The 15,814-nt window shown below is 43.2% G+C and overlaps 1 protein-coding gene across 4 annotated transcripts in view; it reads left to right on the top strand.

Annotated features, from left to right (window-relative positions):
* The window catches only part of MAGI2 (membrane associated guanylate kinase, WW and PDZ domain containing 2), a 1,119,445-nt gene that overhangs the window by 1,059,527 nt on the left and 44,104 nt on the right, over nt 1-15,814 (top strand). For all 4 annotated transcript variants that reach the window (XM_031454751.2, XM_031454752.2, XM_031454755.2 and 1 more), the window contains one exon: nt 9,472-9,610. In XM_031454751.2, coding sequence (XP_031310611.2) covers nt 9,472-9,610 — 139 coding nt within the window. The remainder of the gene's footprint in view (nt 1-9,471; nt 9,611-15,814) is intronic.

Genomic DNA, 15,814 nt, shown 5'->3' on the forward strand with positions numbered 1-15,814 from the left:
GCCAACACAGGCACAGGTATGTCAGAAAGAAAAGAAATGCCTCCACCTTGTGGCTGGGTCTTCCTCACCTGGTCCCTGCTCTCTGTAAGCTTACTTTTCATGGCAAGTAGAAGACTGTGTTGTTTTTACTTTTATATACTTTTTCGCTTTCATATTTTAACAGGTATTAAGGACTTCTTTTTAGCCCTTGTTCTCTTGGAACTCAAGGTTAGCCTTGGCCGACATGAAGTAGATGGCATTCATTCATTCATTTAAAAATGTTAATGAAGCTCTTATTTTGTGCTTGACTAGTCAACAGTGGAAAAAAAGTCGTGAGCAAGACACAGATCTGCTCTTCAAGACAACACCCCAAGGCCCCCATCTCTCAGACTCCCACACCCCCTCACCTCCCTGCAAAAAGACTCCCCTTCTCCCACTAATCATTTTATACTTCACACAGTAACAGTTTCTGTCCCCACTACAAGTAAATTTTTATCATCTATTATTTTTAAGGCAGAGTGTTAGCTCTTAATAGAAGGTACAAAGACACAATCTCTCTTTCCAGGATTATAATTTAATAGGTGCAGAAATGGGGGTGGGGAGAGTAAATACACAAATGGTTAGAATTAGAGGCAGGAAGCAGTTAGTGCTGAAAGAGAGGCATGGCCCACGTGCAGGGAACACTTAGAGAAAGGAGGTGAAATCTCCCCTGGAGGGACCAGCGACACTTCATGGGGAGCTGAGGGGAGCCTAGAGGAATGGGCACGGTTACAAGATGAGACTGGAGGCCTCGGGGAGGGTGGCAGGAGTAACTAGCAGAAGTGATGGAGGGAGCAGAACTGCAGGGCCAGGAGCATCAGCGAAGAGCAGAGGAGTGCAAAGCGGACCAGGTTAAACCCAAGAGAAGGCTGGGGTTGAGTTGGAAGCTTGTGGGCACAAGGTCATGAACCACCTTCACACCATGTGAGAGAGTTTGGATTCTTTTCAAGAAGTTTGAGGAGGGAGAGTAGGTGTTTGAAGAAGAGAGACACCAAAGCAGAGGTGAGATTTAAAAGATGATTGTGGCAGCCCTGTGGACCAAAAGAAGAGAGAGAGGGTGAATGGAGAATGGAGGCAAGAGAAATGGGAAGTGACAGGCTGGAGGTACAGTGGGAGTAGAATTGATGGGGCTTGGACGCTGACTGGGTGAAAAGGCAGCTCTGAAATCTTTAGCAATTTTAAGAAGCAGTTTCAACTCAGTAACCCTGATGCCACCTGTCTTTCTATAACAATATCTTAAGAAACTATCTGTATAAAAATGAAATATTGAAACAAAGGTTTCCAAGGATGGCTTCTCCAATGTGGGCAAGGTTATCACTACCTGATTCTTATGCCCTGTTCTTGAATGATTTCTTAAAGCCTTTGTCTTAGTCCACTCAGGCTGCTGTAACAAAATACCACTGAGCAGCTTATAAACAACAGAAATGTGTTTCTCACAGTTTTGGAGGCTGGAAGTCCAAGACCAAGTCACCAGCATATTCAGTGTCTGGTGAGAGCCCACTTCCTGGTCCTGTGTCCTTACAAGGTGGAAAGGACAAGGGAGTTCTCTGGGGTCTCTTTTGTAAGAGCGCTAATGACCTCCCAAAGACCCCGCCTCCAAATATCATCACTTTGGAGGTTAGGATCTCAACCTGTGAATTTGGGTAGGGGGGATACAAATATTCAGACCACAGCAGCTGTCATATATCATGTTCATTCATTGTTTTCAAATCTGTCCCCATCCCACACCCACCCCACCCCAGGTTAATGCTTCTTTGGTTCTGCCTCCTCCCAGATCCATTCTCTTTCTTCCTCTCCTCATTCTGTATCCTGGAGGACTGATTACTGTGTCTGCATCACCCAAACTCTCTTAGCCTCTGGTTTCCTGTTGCATTTGTCTGATGAGAAGCACCAGCAGGTGCTCAGAGGGCAAGAAGAGAGAAAGCATGTTAGTTTTCTATTCATGCTTTAACAAATTACCACCAAGCTAGTGGCTTAAAACAACAGATATTTATTACCTTACAATTCTGGAGTTCACAATTACAAATCAGTTTCAGTGGGTTAAAATCCACTTGTCTTACCAAGAGTTCTGGTTCCTTCTGTAGGGTCTAGGAGATAATCACTTCCTTGCCTTTTCCAGCTTCTGGAGCCACATACATTCCTTGACTTGTAGCCCCTTCCTCCACCTTCAACATCAGCAACAGAGCATCTTCCTTCATCTCTATCCTGAAATCTCTCTCTCGGACTCTGACCCTGGTGATTACATAGGGCCCACCCAGATACTGTGGGATAACCTTCCCATCTCAAGATCCTTAACTTACTCACATCTGCAGAGTCCTTTTTGCCATGCAAAGTAACGTAGTCACAGATCGCAGGGCCTAGATGTGGATGTCTTTTGCAGGGATGTTATTCTCTGTGCCACAGTGAGGTTGGGGTATTTCTCACTCCTGTCGCTCCTGCCTCAGTGCTCTGGGCCCATCTTTCCTCTACAACTACAGCTCCAGCCAGATGGCTGTTCTTTCATGGTTCCAGCTCTCACTAGGCTTCTGTAACTGTCTGTCTTACCCCAGGGTCTTCCAGACCACAGGTGGTAACCACATCTACCATAGTCATCCTTTAGTGCCTCAACAGACCTCTTTGCTTGTCTTAACCCTGCCCACACCTCTGAAATAGTTCCATCATTAAATTATCTTCAGAATTCCCACTGACTGATACACCCATCTGGGTATACCTTTCACTCTAATTCACATAGTTAACGTATGTGCGTATACACACACACCCACCCACCCACCCAGTAAATGTAAAGGCAGGTTGCAAGTAGGTTGGCTTCAGGGAAACAAGGAGTGGTTATCTCGTGCCAGAATAGTAGTCATCGCACAAAGACCAACACTTGCATCTGGAAAATAAATCTATCTGATTAGATAAATATGCAGAATAATAATCCCTCATTTACTCTCAATTACATCCAAGGAAGAGAAATCATAACCTGTGTGGAGTCCACAATGGAAAGTTTTCATTTTGATTTGCTTTTGTTTATTTTTCAATCAACTAGGGAAACTGACTTCCTGACCTAACATAAGTGATTTCTGAGCAAATGAATAAGCCACTAGATGAAGTGCCAGTGATAGCTTTCTGTTCTTGCTCAGGCGGATAATTTTAAGATATTTCCCTAGTCTCCTCTTCTCTCTTGAGCAGTCAAATTGTTGGTGCTTATTTTTTCCTTTGTAGAAAATATTTTGCTTCAACCAGCTTGTCTTTAAAATCTTCCTTGCGTTCCTGTCAGTCGCTGTGCTCTCGCTCATCCCTCTGTCCTAGTCCGGGGTTTGGATTATCTATCTGCCCAGCATTCAAGGAGGTTCTTTTCCTAAGAACTATTTATCAAAATCAGAGAATGAAAAAGACCATTAACATCCTGTTAGAATTCCTAAAAGGCAGTATTTATCAAACCAGCAGAAGATGTTTCGAGCTTTTAACCTCTCGGTGTTAATTTTGGAAAACCATTTGCCTCATCTCTCCACTAAAAACACTTTCAGCAGCTCAGCTGCTTCTCTACTAGAGTCACTGTGTGGGAAGCTCACCACTAGGTTTCATTTTTTCTCTCTTCTACCGTCATAATGACCATGATGATGGTCATGATACTACAATTAATAATGAAAGATTATATTTGGATAGTTTAGCATTTACAAGGCATTTACATAAAGTTTATATTATTTGGTTGTGGTCAGGTCTGGTTGACATATAATCATGAAACCAAATATAACACTTTTTATACTTCTTGCCTAAATTTGGTTTGAACAATAGGGAGCATAGAGTCAAAAAACAGCTTCTGAAAACCTCCTCCTTTCAATTGTTAAACCATCTGTTGAACAAATACATATGGGTATCTCCTGTGCCCTTGGAGGGAGTCCCTGCCCTTGGGAGGCTTACAATGCTGTAATAGGCAGAGGCCAAGAAGGTCGTCCCTTGGTACCCATGGGGGTTGGTACCAGGACCCCTACAGATACCAGAATTCAAGGATGCTCAAGTCCCTTATATAAAATGGTGTAGTATTTGCATATAAGTTACTTACATATAATGTATTTTGTGTATATTCTGTATATGAAATATATTTGCACATAAACTACTTAAATGTGACTATACTTTGTCTTCTTGTAATACCTAATACAACATAAATGCTATGTAAGTAGTTGTAAATACAATGTAAATGCTATGTAAATAGTTGCCAAGTGTGGCAAACTCAAGTTCTGGTTTTTGGAACTTTCTGGAATTTTGGCGGGGGGAGTATTTTTGATCCATGGTTAGTTGAATCCGCAGATTCTGAACCCCTGGAAATGGAGGGCCAACTGTATTTTAAACAAAATGCTAAGGAAAGGCGCCCAGCCCAGACTAGTGGGATCATGGAGAGGCTTCCTGGATGCCGGCATCCCTGACGTTTGTCCTAAGGGATGAATGGGATTTAGCTGTTTGAACTGGGGGAGGGCAGATTGTAGACAAGGGGAAGCGTGTACGAAGGCACAGAAAGAGAACTGCTCCACATGCTTTAGAATACTTTAGGGTAGGAGATGATCCCCCGGGAAACATGAACAGAGCAGGGGAAGGGGTACCTGAAAAAGGGAACATCATCACCAGTTAGATGCCCTAGGAGAGTGAGATTTAGAAAAAGAGCAATCTGATAAAATTCCCTGTATGAGATTAGTGTTGGTTATATTTCACAAGGAAAAAGCAAAGTTTTGGTGAGAAAAATACCACATTATGATTTAGAGCTGACTTCCACAACTGGGCTACTGCGTCATCTTTCAGTTTCACATATATTTCCATGTTTTAATTTGGAGGATTTTTAAAGTAAGAATGAGAAAGGGAAGCCCCTGAATAAAGATCTCCTCCTGAATCTCCATCAGAGTGGCCCCCTGATTTGGATGAGCAGTCAAGGCACCAAGTCGAAGACTGAACTTTTTTTAACCTGTGACTAAATATTTCTAAAGGGTAAATACACAAATAAGAAAAATAGAATAAGGTCCACCACCTACATCTCAGGACTCTGCAGCCTGTAACTTCCTATTTTCCTCCTGTTCCCCTCACCTTGATGACCCTTCCAAGCAGATATGTGCTCAGGTACAACCTTGATTAAGGACCTTTCTGTAAATGCACAAGGGCTCCTTCACTATTTGGATGAAGTTCCTTTAAAGATGTTGGAACATTCCTTTTTAAGTAATTACTGTCTAGAACATAGGATAGAGTCTCAGATTTCAACATATAAATTTACTGAAGCAAATAAAATTTCAGTGCCCTCAAACCTGTATTTCAATTTCCAGTGAGGTTAGAAGTTCTTTCTAGAAAAGCCTGCTGATTTGATGGGCCCCTGTGCCTTGCTGGGGCAGTCGTGCACAGCAGTTTATAACAAGAGTCAGGTGCTGCATCAGACACTTGGATCCCACCTGATTCAATCACCAGTCTCATGGAGGACTTGGGGAAGCTGACCGAAACACTCAGTGTAACCCCTTGGAAAAGATTTTTACTATAATGGTTATTAAATAATATAGTTATTAAATAACAGAGGTTAATTGTGAAATGGTGTTAGCTGTGAAAATATAATATTAAAGGTCACTATAAAGTTGAAAATCAGCCTGTCCTTTGCTCCATCAGGGCCATTATGGCTCCAGTGTCCTCTTGTCAGAGCAGCCAGTTATGATGTATATAGCAGGTGGAAGCAAAGACCCTGATTCTGATTTTGCTTTTCTGATTTCAGACTCAGCCTCCCTCCTCTTTCTCTTGATCCTTTAGCATTTATTTCCTATAACAATAACATACCTGTCTCTAACAGTTTCTGTAGGTCACACCATTACTGAAACCTCATTTGGTCTCCTGTAAGAGCTACTGAAATTATTATGATTTGGCTGCAAGTGCCTGAGGCAGTAGTTCAAGAAAGCTTCAAGGTGTGCCGACGTGCACGAAAGCTGAACTTTCTATGTCAAGAAAACGAAGACAGTTACTGTAACTGAAAAGCAAACCTAGCATTCATGTACTTGGCCGTGATTACCCGGGGGGCTGCTTGTCAGGAATGGGGACAGGTACAGATGACACAAATGCAGTAGGAACATTCCCTGCCCAGGAGGAGTCTGGAGTCAGGGGGAGAAACTAGCCTGTAAGGGAGGAATTATGACGAAGCTAACCTGTGACCTCGGACTATAGCCACACAGATGGTCCACAGCTGAGCCTTTCATGAGGCAAAGAATAGAGACATTGATGTTTGTTAGCATAAAATGGTAAAGAAGTTCAATCCTCACACCGAATTAGAATCCAGGATTACTTCAGTCATTTATAATCATGCGAAACAGGTTTATGTGATGCAGGCGTGGTGAGACGGCAATTAACTGAGTGTGACCAGCCAGCCATGTCTGTGAAAATATCCAGGCAAGCCTTGAGCAGAAACTGCCACGACTCAGGGCTGAAAGTCAGTCCAGGATTAATATAGTCCTTATAAAGATTTAGTTGAGCCAAACCAAATACTTTCTACATGACTGTACTACCAAAATGCATACAACGCAGAGTTAACATTTTTCTCTTAGAACCTGAACTATTAAACTACTTAAGAAATACTGAAACTTTTACCTTTACTTGCCTTGGCTTTCCAATGAGAAGAGAAGTTTTACCTGCAAAGCCTCAAGACAAGTTCAAGGATTTGGTAATAGTTTTGTTAAAGAAAAATCTGCCAAGATATGAACAGAAATGTATGAACAGAAATGCAGAACTGTTAGGCTGGGCCAAGAAATAGCAGTCTTAGCTCTTGCCTCTAAGACATTGCTATAAGGTTGTCAGTTGCTCCAGGGGGACTGGAGATAAAAGGATTTCTAACATAGGGGAAAAAAATGAATGCCTATAATTCACTTTACATCCTTTGGTTAGTTTCCTGCATTTGACATCTCCTTGCACTGCTCAAAGCAATGCATGCATGCGTTCCTGAACTACTTCTGCCTGGTTTGGGTCCCTTTCTCTCTCTCAATCTTCTCCCCCGCCCCCGTGCCCCTACCCCTCCTCTCCTCCCACATCTCTGTCTCAGTTGTAACTAGAACTTGGTATCTTAAAAATTCTTCAAGAAGCAGTGGAGGAGATCTTGAAAGTCTTGTTTTTAGTCAGGTAGCTCAGTTGTAGGTAGTTACGTGGCGTAGGGAGTATGGCAAGAGAAGATGCATCAGAGTCACAACTGGTCTTTTCCTTCATCCCTGAAAGGACTGCACATTTGCCATTGGTTCTGTCATATTAACTCCCTCAAATGGTTCACCTGTGATGTAGGAAAGGGACTCTTCAGCTGGCTGCCCCGCGGCAGCTGCAGGAAGTCAGACAATGTCGGAAGGTAACAAAAGAACCTCCTCTTCCCCTAACAACTCCATTTTCTTATTCATTTGGGTGCTCAGAGGATGAAAGTGAAAGGAATCAAATCCCCGGTTTATTTAGGGAGCTCCCTGTAGAGTGACTATGTATAATACTGACATTGGAATGAAAGGGAAAAGTAAACCTTTTTCCCATTTATGTTGTTCCACAAGAAGAGATGGGAGTCTTGCGGCTGGGCCTGGACTGTGTCTGTTACCACTGACACTAGGTCCAAATGAGTTGCCCCACTTTTGCAATCTGCCCAGAATCCCTGTAGATTCAGATGCATGATGGTAGTAACATTTCCACCTTACTGCCTGATCAGCATCCCTGCAGAAAATTTTTTTCTGAATTTGTTAAGATGTTGGACTGTTTCCGAACTTCATGGCTTCCAGTGAGGCAGGAAATCAGAAGGGCTGGGGTGAATGGTGGAACCAGCATTAGGAGTTGAGAAGACAAACTGCTTTGGGAGAAAGATGATACACCCGGTCTGCTGGTGTTGAGCTAGGGCTGCCCATGGGGCATCATGGTGAGGGTGTTTAGTAATCACTCGGGTATGTGAGTCTGAAGAGAGTAGCCAGGAATAAAGACTCTATTATACAACTTCACTGGAACTTTTTTTACTTCTCCAGTTTGAAACCTCCAGGTGCCTTGAGGTTTCAGTCCTAGGTGAGGACTGCTGGGAGGGGGTCATTGGTCCCACTTCTGCCGCTGTCTTGGATACGAGGCCACAGGCTAGGGATGGACTTCAGGCTGTGCCTGTTACATCCTGGGAAAGGAGACAGTTAAGGAGACCTGGAAAAAAATGGTGCCAGCATTGGCCCCAAAACAGAGTCCTGTCTTTTGTGTCTTCTGTGAAATATGGAAGTCATGCCAGTGAAGCCAACCTCTTCCACTGCCTTAAAATCCTACTTCCCAAGGCCACCAAGCACGCAAAGGGTGAAGTCTTTACCTTCATTACATTGGAATCCTTGCCCCTTAGAGAATCCTTTTTAGATAGAGATGTCACTTCCTTGCTGCAGTAAACATGTGTTTGTTCTCCACTCCCCCCACCCCACTCCCCAACTTTGGGGGAAGGGGCATATTGCTCTTGTTCTTGCCCAGCAAGCAATGCCCACCTTGATATGTTCTCTTACAGGGAGTTTATTGCAATTCTGTCTGCATTATCAAGTTTAGGCTGAGATCTGCTTTGTTTCAGGGACCCTACTAAAAGAGCATTTTTGCATAGCAATTCATTATGCTTTTTTCTGGCTAATTTGTCTTAAGTGACTTGCACTGAAATGAAGAATATTTTAATTCAAGGTTTCCTGACAGTAATGGTGCTGTGGGAGTTACATGATTTGCTCATGGTTGAACCTCTTTTATTCCAAATGTCTATTTGCAAAGGCTAAATGGGGATTGCTTATGGAACCCAGGCATTTCCAACACTTCAAGAGAGATTGGTATTTAACCAGTTTCTGGCAGTCAGGTGTGAGCATGGCAAAGATTTAGCAAGGGCATTAGTCATGTGTGGAGAATGGAGGAACTCATTTTTAATTCAAAGGACTGTGATAGAAAATTTATCATCAAACTTGGATATCAACCAGCCACAATATCACACTATCACCCAGGGAAATTTAAATGATGCATAACAAAAAATTCTCAGAAAGCCCCCAAACCAGTCATTCCATCCAACACGCTAAATTAGATGCTACGCTAAGCCCAAAGCTGGTCCTGTGTTCAGTGAAAAGACCTTAAAATATTTACTGCTTGATTCAGAGCACAGGTGCTAGCTTATTTTGAATTGCAATGTCAAATATATTCCCTAATTTTTAAAAGAAAATCCTCTAAATAGTTTAGCTGTAGCCTCTGCCATGCTGGCTAAATATAAGTGACATATCATCACAACCTCCATGGTCCAATATTTGAATTTCTATAAAGATAAAGTGTGGTGGTCAGATTCAGGATGCAGCCAGGGGATTAGCCTTTTCTAAAAAGGAGCAGACTGCAGCCAAAGTGTTCAGATGCTATCTGGAACCTGGTCGTCTATGGATGCTTCTCTAGTCTGTTGGAAATACTACTTGAGTAAAACCATCTTTGCCTGATTTGACATTTCTTTAATTACAGGTAGGAGATCAGATCATTGAAATCAATGGGGAGAGCACAAGAGACATGACACACGCCAGAGCGATAGAGCTCATCAAATCGGGAGGAAGGAGAGTGAGGCTGTTGCTGAAGCGCGGGACGGGTCAGGTCCCAGAGTACGGTACGTTTCACGTTTTGATTCCCCCTTTTCTGTTTCTTCTGTGCACTGTACATGCCTGTGCTTATTTATAAAGCTACATCAGTTCTCTAATTCTACAGAAATGTATATTTAGTGGTCAAAAGACTTCTACATACACGTATGTATATTTAAGCACAAGTGTAGATATGTGTGTGAGTTTTCTTTTGTTCCCTTATTTCAGTAATGTTGAAAATTGCAAATGTAGGACCTTTCAGGGCATCTCTGAGTGTGCTGGGAGATCGAGCCATGTGTATACATTTGACTTTTGTCATTTGACTGATAGTCCTCTGTTCATTTGAGTCCACAGTAACATATCAGTAATTTCCTAAGGTGGCTGATGCATCAGACTATCCAGTGGGGCATGTAACTGGGGCCAGGGGACAAACAAGACCAGGCCCTCCAGGTGTGAAGATTAAAATACAAACTTCAGTCCATGCAGTGGTTGCACTTCCTTGGCATTTAGGGATATTCCAAAAATCTCATGTTGTGTATCTAGATGCTTTTGAGGAAGGCTTCAAAGTACATTTGAAGTCATAGATTTGCCTTTAGAAGTCTTTAGTGCTCTTGTTTTGAAATAGCGCCCTTAAGGGACTGCTGACATCATTTCTCTAGTATATCAGAAACTGCTGTGCGGTCATTACATGAAAAGCAAAGAAACCTGAGCTGGTCTTTAATCTCTGGGAGTATCGGAGGGACAGACACAGACAGACAGACATCAGTAAAGAGTAGCACAGGTAATACTTGTCGAGATTAGGGAAATAGAATCTAACTGCTGATCTGAATAAGCAGCTCAAATTGTTGATGTAGATAAAATTAACTCATTTTCACCCCTCCATTCTCCACCTCCCCAAAATCTAAATAGTGCTTTTTCCTCTCAAAACTACGCTTTCTGCCTAAGTTACCTAACTGACTGAACATTTCCTTTATTTAGCAGGGCAGATATAATCCGGCATTTAGTTGAAATATCTGAATTCAGAGGCCCTCAAATACCATATGTTTCCAGGGTCTTGAACAACCCAAAGCCTACAGGAAGGGCTGGCAGGCCCTCACAGTAAGAGTAGGAAAGCGTTAGAAGTTTCTGTAGGGCTGGCTCTTATGCCCGAGGAATTATTTCATCTCAGCTTCCCATCCTTAATACTTGGATCTAATAAAATATTTTTAATTATTAATTAGCAATAAGCACAGGCCTGAGCCTGTTAAATGGCACTGGCATTAATCCCTTTGTTAAGAATCTTTTCCTGGAGGACATTCCTCTGCCGACTTGTTTTGTCTGTCTTTCTCTTTGTGTTTTTAGATGGGCTAGTTACAGTCCTCGGCCTTGGAGAAGTGGCCCTCTGTGGGAGACGTCCTGTGTGTCCCGACTGTACCCTCCTCTCTTGTCACCCAAGGGGCAGGGTCGGGCTGGTCCCAGTGTAGAGTCTCGCCTGTGTTTGTGGATCCCTTCCCCAGGCTTGGGACTGCTGTTTTCTTATTTCTGGTATCTGCCCCCTGGTGGATGAGGCTGGGTAGAGGCTTTTGTAGGTTTCCTGGCAGGAGGGGTTGGTGTCTGCCCACTACTGGGTGAGGCTTGTCCTGGACCTCTGGTGGGTAGGGCCCTACCTAGAGGCATTTTTCGGCTCAGGAAGTGTGCTGATGGGTGAGGCTGTGTTTCCACCCAGTATGTTGTTTGGCCTGAGGGTTCCCAGCCCCTAAGCATACAGGCTGTTGGGTGGGGCTGGGTCTTGGTGTTATTAATCCAATCGAATGTCAGCCTCCAGGGAAGCTCAAGTAGATGAACACTCCCAGAATGTCCATCTCCAGCTTCTGTGTCCCCTGGGTGAGCAGCAGCAGCCCCCTAACTCCCCAGGAGAACTTCCAAAACCAGCAGGCTGGTCTCGCCCAGGCTCCTATGCAATCACTGTCTCTGCCCCTGGACCTGGTGCACTCGAGATCCCATGCGCACCTCCCAAGAGAGTTAAGTCTCTGTCTCCCCCAGTCCTGTAGGGCTCCTGGAGTTAAGCCCCACTGGCCTTCAAAACCAGATGTCCTGGGGTCTCCTTCTCCCACTGCCGGAACCCTGGTCTGGGGAGCCTGATGTGGGGCTCAGAACTCTTCACGCCCGTGGGAGCGCCTCTGTGACTTCATTGTTCTTTAGCTTGTGGGTTGCCCACCCAGAGAGTGTGGGGTCCAACTATATCATGAACACACTCCTCTTACCATACTATTGTGGTTCTGTCTCAATGTTTCCAGTTGAAGCAGATCCTTTTTGCTAGACTCCAGTCTTTTTTCTCGATGGCTGTTCAGAAGTCTGTTGTGGTTTTGTTGCAGTTGCAAGGAGAGGCGAGTTCATGGTGCTACTGCTCCGCCATCTTGATTCCTTTTTCTTTTCCTCTCCGCTTCGTTTCCCTTGCTCACAGGGTACCGTGTGCAGAGGCCTCACACCTGACATTTCTGACCAGAGTTCCTCAAGGAGGAGCTGCAGCCTGACCCCTCAGCACGCAGCTCTTCCTCTTTGTAAAGAATCTGAACTTTTGAAACAGAATAACGTTTTGCAGCCTAGAGCATGAGAGGTTTCAGTAATGTGAAATTGATCCGTGAGATTCTATCATTTCTGAAAAAGAGCTCGTTTTAAAGGTGTATTTCACACCATGGCAAGACCTGTTATCTACACCAAGAGATCCTCATAGAGTTACACTGTTGTTCTTACCATTCTAACAGGTTAGTCTTTAAAAGGTTAATCTGAACAACATGGCCATCCTGAACTTTCTATTCTTTTTGTAGAATCACTATCTGGTCCCTTCTCTCAGCATCCACCACGCCAGCTGCTGCTCTGGGTGGAACAGTCTGCCCACCAGCATAACGTGACATAGCTCAGACTATGATGCAGGAGCGCAAACTGCCTCAGAGCAAAAAAAAAAAAATAAAAACATATTTTTCAAAACTCAAAAATTCAAGATCACGTCAAACATGATCCCATTAATTCTTCATGTCGTCTGAAAATATCTGGTTAAGGTTAAATTCTAAAATTAACCAACACAGAGTTTGTTAAATATCTGGGCACACTTTTGAGGGACTCCTCGTCTAGATGGTTAACTCTAGCAGTGTGGCAGTGTTTCTTCTAAATATATTCTTTTAAACTGTAGCATTAAATCATATACGCTGGTCATGTTAGAGCTTGTCAGCACTTTTGATGTTAGATTTGACATGGATTTTGACTGTAAAATAATTTTAGAGATTAAGTGACAAAAGAACAAATTTTATGGAGTAAAGCTATCTCCCTTAGGGAAGTAAAAGAATGGTCTAAGTAAAAGAATTAGCTCTTCAGGACAGTCTAAGCTGAAATTATGCAAGAGAAACCAAGAAGGATAGGGATCAGATCAGCATTTTTGAGGATAATGTCATTAAATGATATTTCTGGAATCTCACAGCGACTAATGAGAGGGCTGTTTCAGGGGTCCGCAAGACCACCATGCATTGAGAGATTTGCTTCTAAGACTCCTGGGGCCCAGAATATAGCTGTGCTCACAGCTCAGATTTACGACAGCCATGTGATAAGGAAAGCCAGCAGGATCATGAGGAAAAAACAAAGGTGCAGTCTTCCTTTTGCTTTCTCTGCCTCCCCTGAGGGGTCGCCCAGAGAGCATTCTCCCTGCAGCAACAAAGATGCAGCAACACCTGTGGGAGGATGTTGCTTCCCCTGAGAGTTCATTAGAGATCAGGCACCTCAGGGTTTTCCTGGGGGCTGGTTATGCAGGCACCCTCTGCCTGGCACTACCAAAATTCCCAGCCCCTAGGAGGAAAGCAACATTAACCACGTTCGTTCAGATAGTTGAGATACAGTGAGATATCCTTATCACTTAGGAAAGGTTTGTATTAGTCTAGGGAGTGAATTACCAGTCACGTCCCCAGATGCCAGACAAGGGGCAGCCTTACAAGCAGGCCTTGCTAAGGGTACCTGTCACGAGCCTGCTCTGTGAACTTGATCCTGCACTAGGAGCAAGCCGGTGCCACATTCACAGACTACACAGGTGCCCCCAGTGTATGAGGAACACTCACAGCTAAGGAACCAGCATCAGGTACATAGACTCTCATGAAACAGATTTTTTTTACCTAGAGTATATTTTAATAAGACTGGCAAGGGGGCGTCAGTAACAAAGCAAAATACCAGCAACAAGAACAACAGAAGAAAATGCTTGATAGCTTGTTACTAGTGGATATAACCAAGAGTATAATCCCCTTTATCCAAATGTACCCTAATGACAGGAAAACTGTTTTTTGTCAATTATGAGTTTAATCCTGTTTTGTTTCCTTTGTTTGCCCTTTAAGATCCCAAGTTTGCCAGAAAATCCAGCCTTAAAAGGTTACTAGAGGGAATTACCAGAATCCATAGGAGACCTTACCTGTTAGGGAACTGTTCAGGCTTAACCCAGCTGGGGCAGGAGGGAACTCTGAAGCCGAGGAGAACAAGAGTGTCTGGGGGGTTTAAGTGATGAGCACCAGCCTGCCCCTGAGGCCTGCAGAGTTCAGAATCCAGAGCAGCTCTGAGGCAAGGCCCTTATCTGGACTTTTGGACATGTCAGGGAAAGCTGATCTCTCCCAGTCAAGAGAAATATAAAACTCTTGCTCTGAGTCCTTAAGGTGATCTGTGACAGAGAGATAAACGCAGGTACAACCGAAAGAAGAAAACACCCGGGGTAAAATCTGTCAGATTGTTGACTAAACAGAGTCAGTGTGAAGCCAAGTGAGCTGAGGGAAGGAATAAATATGCTGCAAATACGCCATCCATAATTACCGCGGGACTAATCGGCAGACGACACCTCAGCGAGTTCAGAGGCATAAATCAGCAAGCACAGCCACGGAGGAGGAACGTGGTGGCTGCTCACAGAGGTGGTTGAGCAGCTGTGAGGAGAGTGGGAAGATGATAAGGGCTTCGAAAGAGACGTTGCTTTCATAGTTAAGTCCTTGAAAGAGCAGCTCAGGAGATACGTACTTCAACTGCACTCTAGTCCTCAGGATAAGAATTTGTTGATTATCAACTCAGTGAGAGCTTGGGTTCTTCCTCCCCTGACACACACATCTCAACAACTGGCAGGAGGGAAACTTGACTCCCCCGTACCAAGGAAAGAATCCAAAGATGATGCATCAAAAGGACTGCCCTCCTTAATGCTGGTTGTTGCTGTTCGAATTAAATAGGAAAAGTTCAGGGAAAAGAAAGCCTGCATTGTGCTTCTAAAGCTGCATAGGACTACATTTTGCAAATTAGCTCCCTGCCTTGGAATGCAGGTGTCTTTGATAGGTTTTGACTATGACAGACCTTTGATAAATGAAATTGCTTATGTTTTATAAGTAGAATAAAACTACATTAAGCAAGTAGAGAAAAAAATCTGTTTGAGCCATACTGTATTTAGACTATAGCTGAAGAAATGAATGGGCTAAATAGTTGTTTAGTTAAAAGTCTTCCTTTAATCAGTAAATAAAAATGATTTACAGGAATATCAGCGCACCAGATTAAGCAGTATTGGCCTCTACTTACATGGCAATAAACAATATTTATTAGTTTATTCTTCTTTTAAGAATATGCATTGGCCTGTGGACATTATAAGCCTACCCTTAAACAGTCTTGTTTACAATTATTTGTTCAAGTCTTTCCTCCCTCTGATCATACAAAGATCAACACCAGACAGTATACTTCTACCAAATATTCTATGGGAGGCAAATCCTGTAATTAATATCATTAATATCATTCCTGTTTCCTCAAATAAACCAGGATTTTCTGAGCCCCTCCTATGTGCAAGGCACTTTGCAGGCTCTGAAAGTAAGATGAAGTCCTGGCCCTCAGTGAGCTGACAATCTAAGAATGAGGATATGTGTAACAATGGATTCTAACAGCGTAGTGACTGATTAAAGGGTCTCAAAGGATCTCCTCTAGTGAAAAAATTTTAATGGATTGTACTAATTATTCGTGGAATTTAGTAAGTACTTCTAGAATGTTAAGGATCCTTGAAAAGCACTTGGCTTCTTTGATTTGTTAAGCACTTCCTTTGTAATATTTATAGTAGTAATTCGTACTTGTTCTGAAGAAAGGACTCGCTGAGTATGGGTAAATTTCTGCTTAAACCTTGTCTGGATTATTCTAAATTCCAAGTTAGGGACTAAAACTCTGTCAAGCAGATTCGCTAATCATTTTATTCCTCCCCTCCTGCGGCT

Source organism: Camelus dromedarius, chromosome 7 (genome assembly GCF_036321535.1).
Source record: "Camelus dromedarius isolate mCamDro1 chromosome 7, mCamDro1.pat, whole genome shotgun sequence".
NCBI classification, from domain to species: Eukaryota; Metazoa; Chordata; class Mammalia; order Artiodactyla; family Camelidae; genus Camelus; species Camelus dromedarius.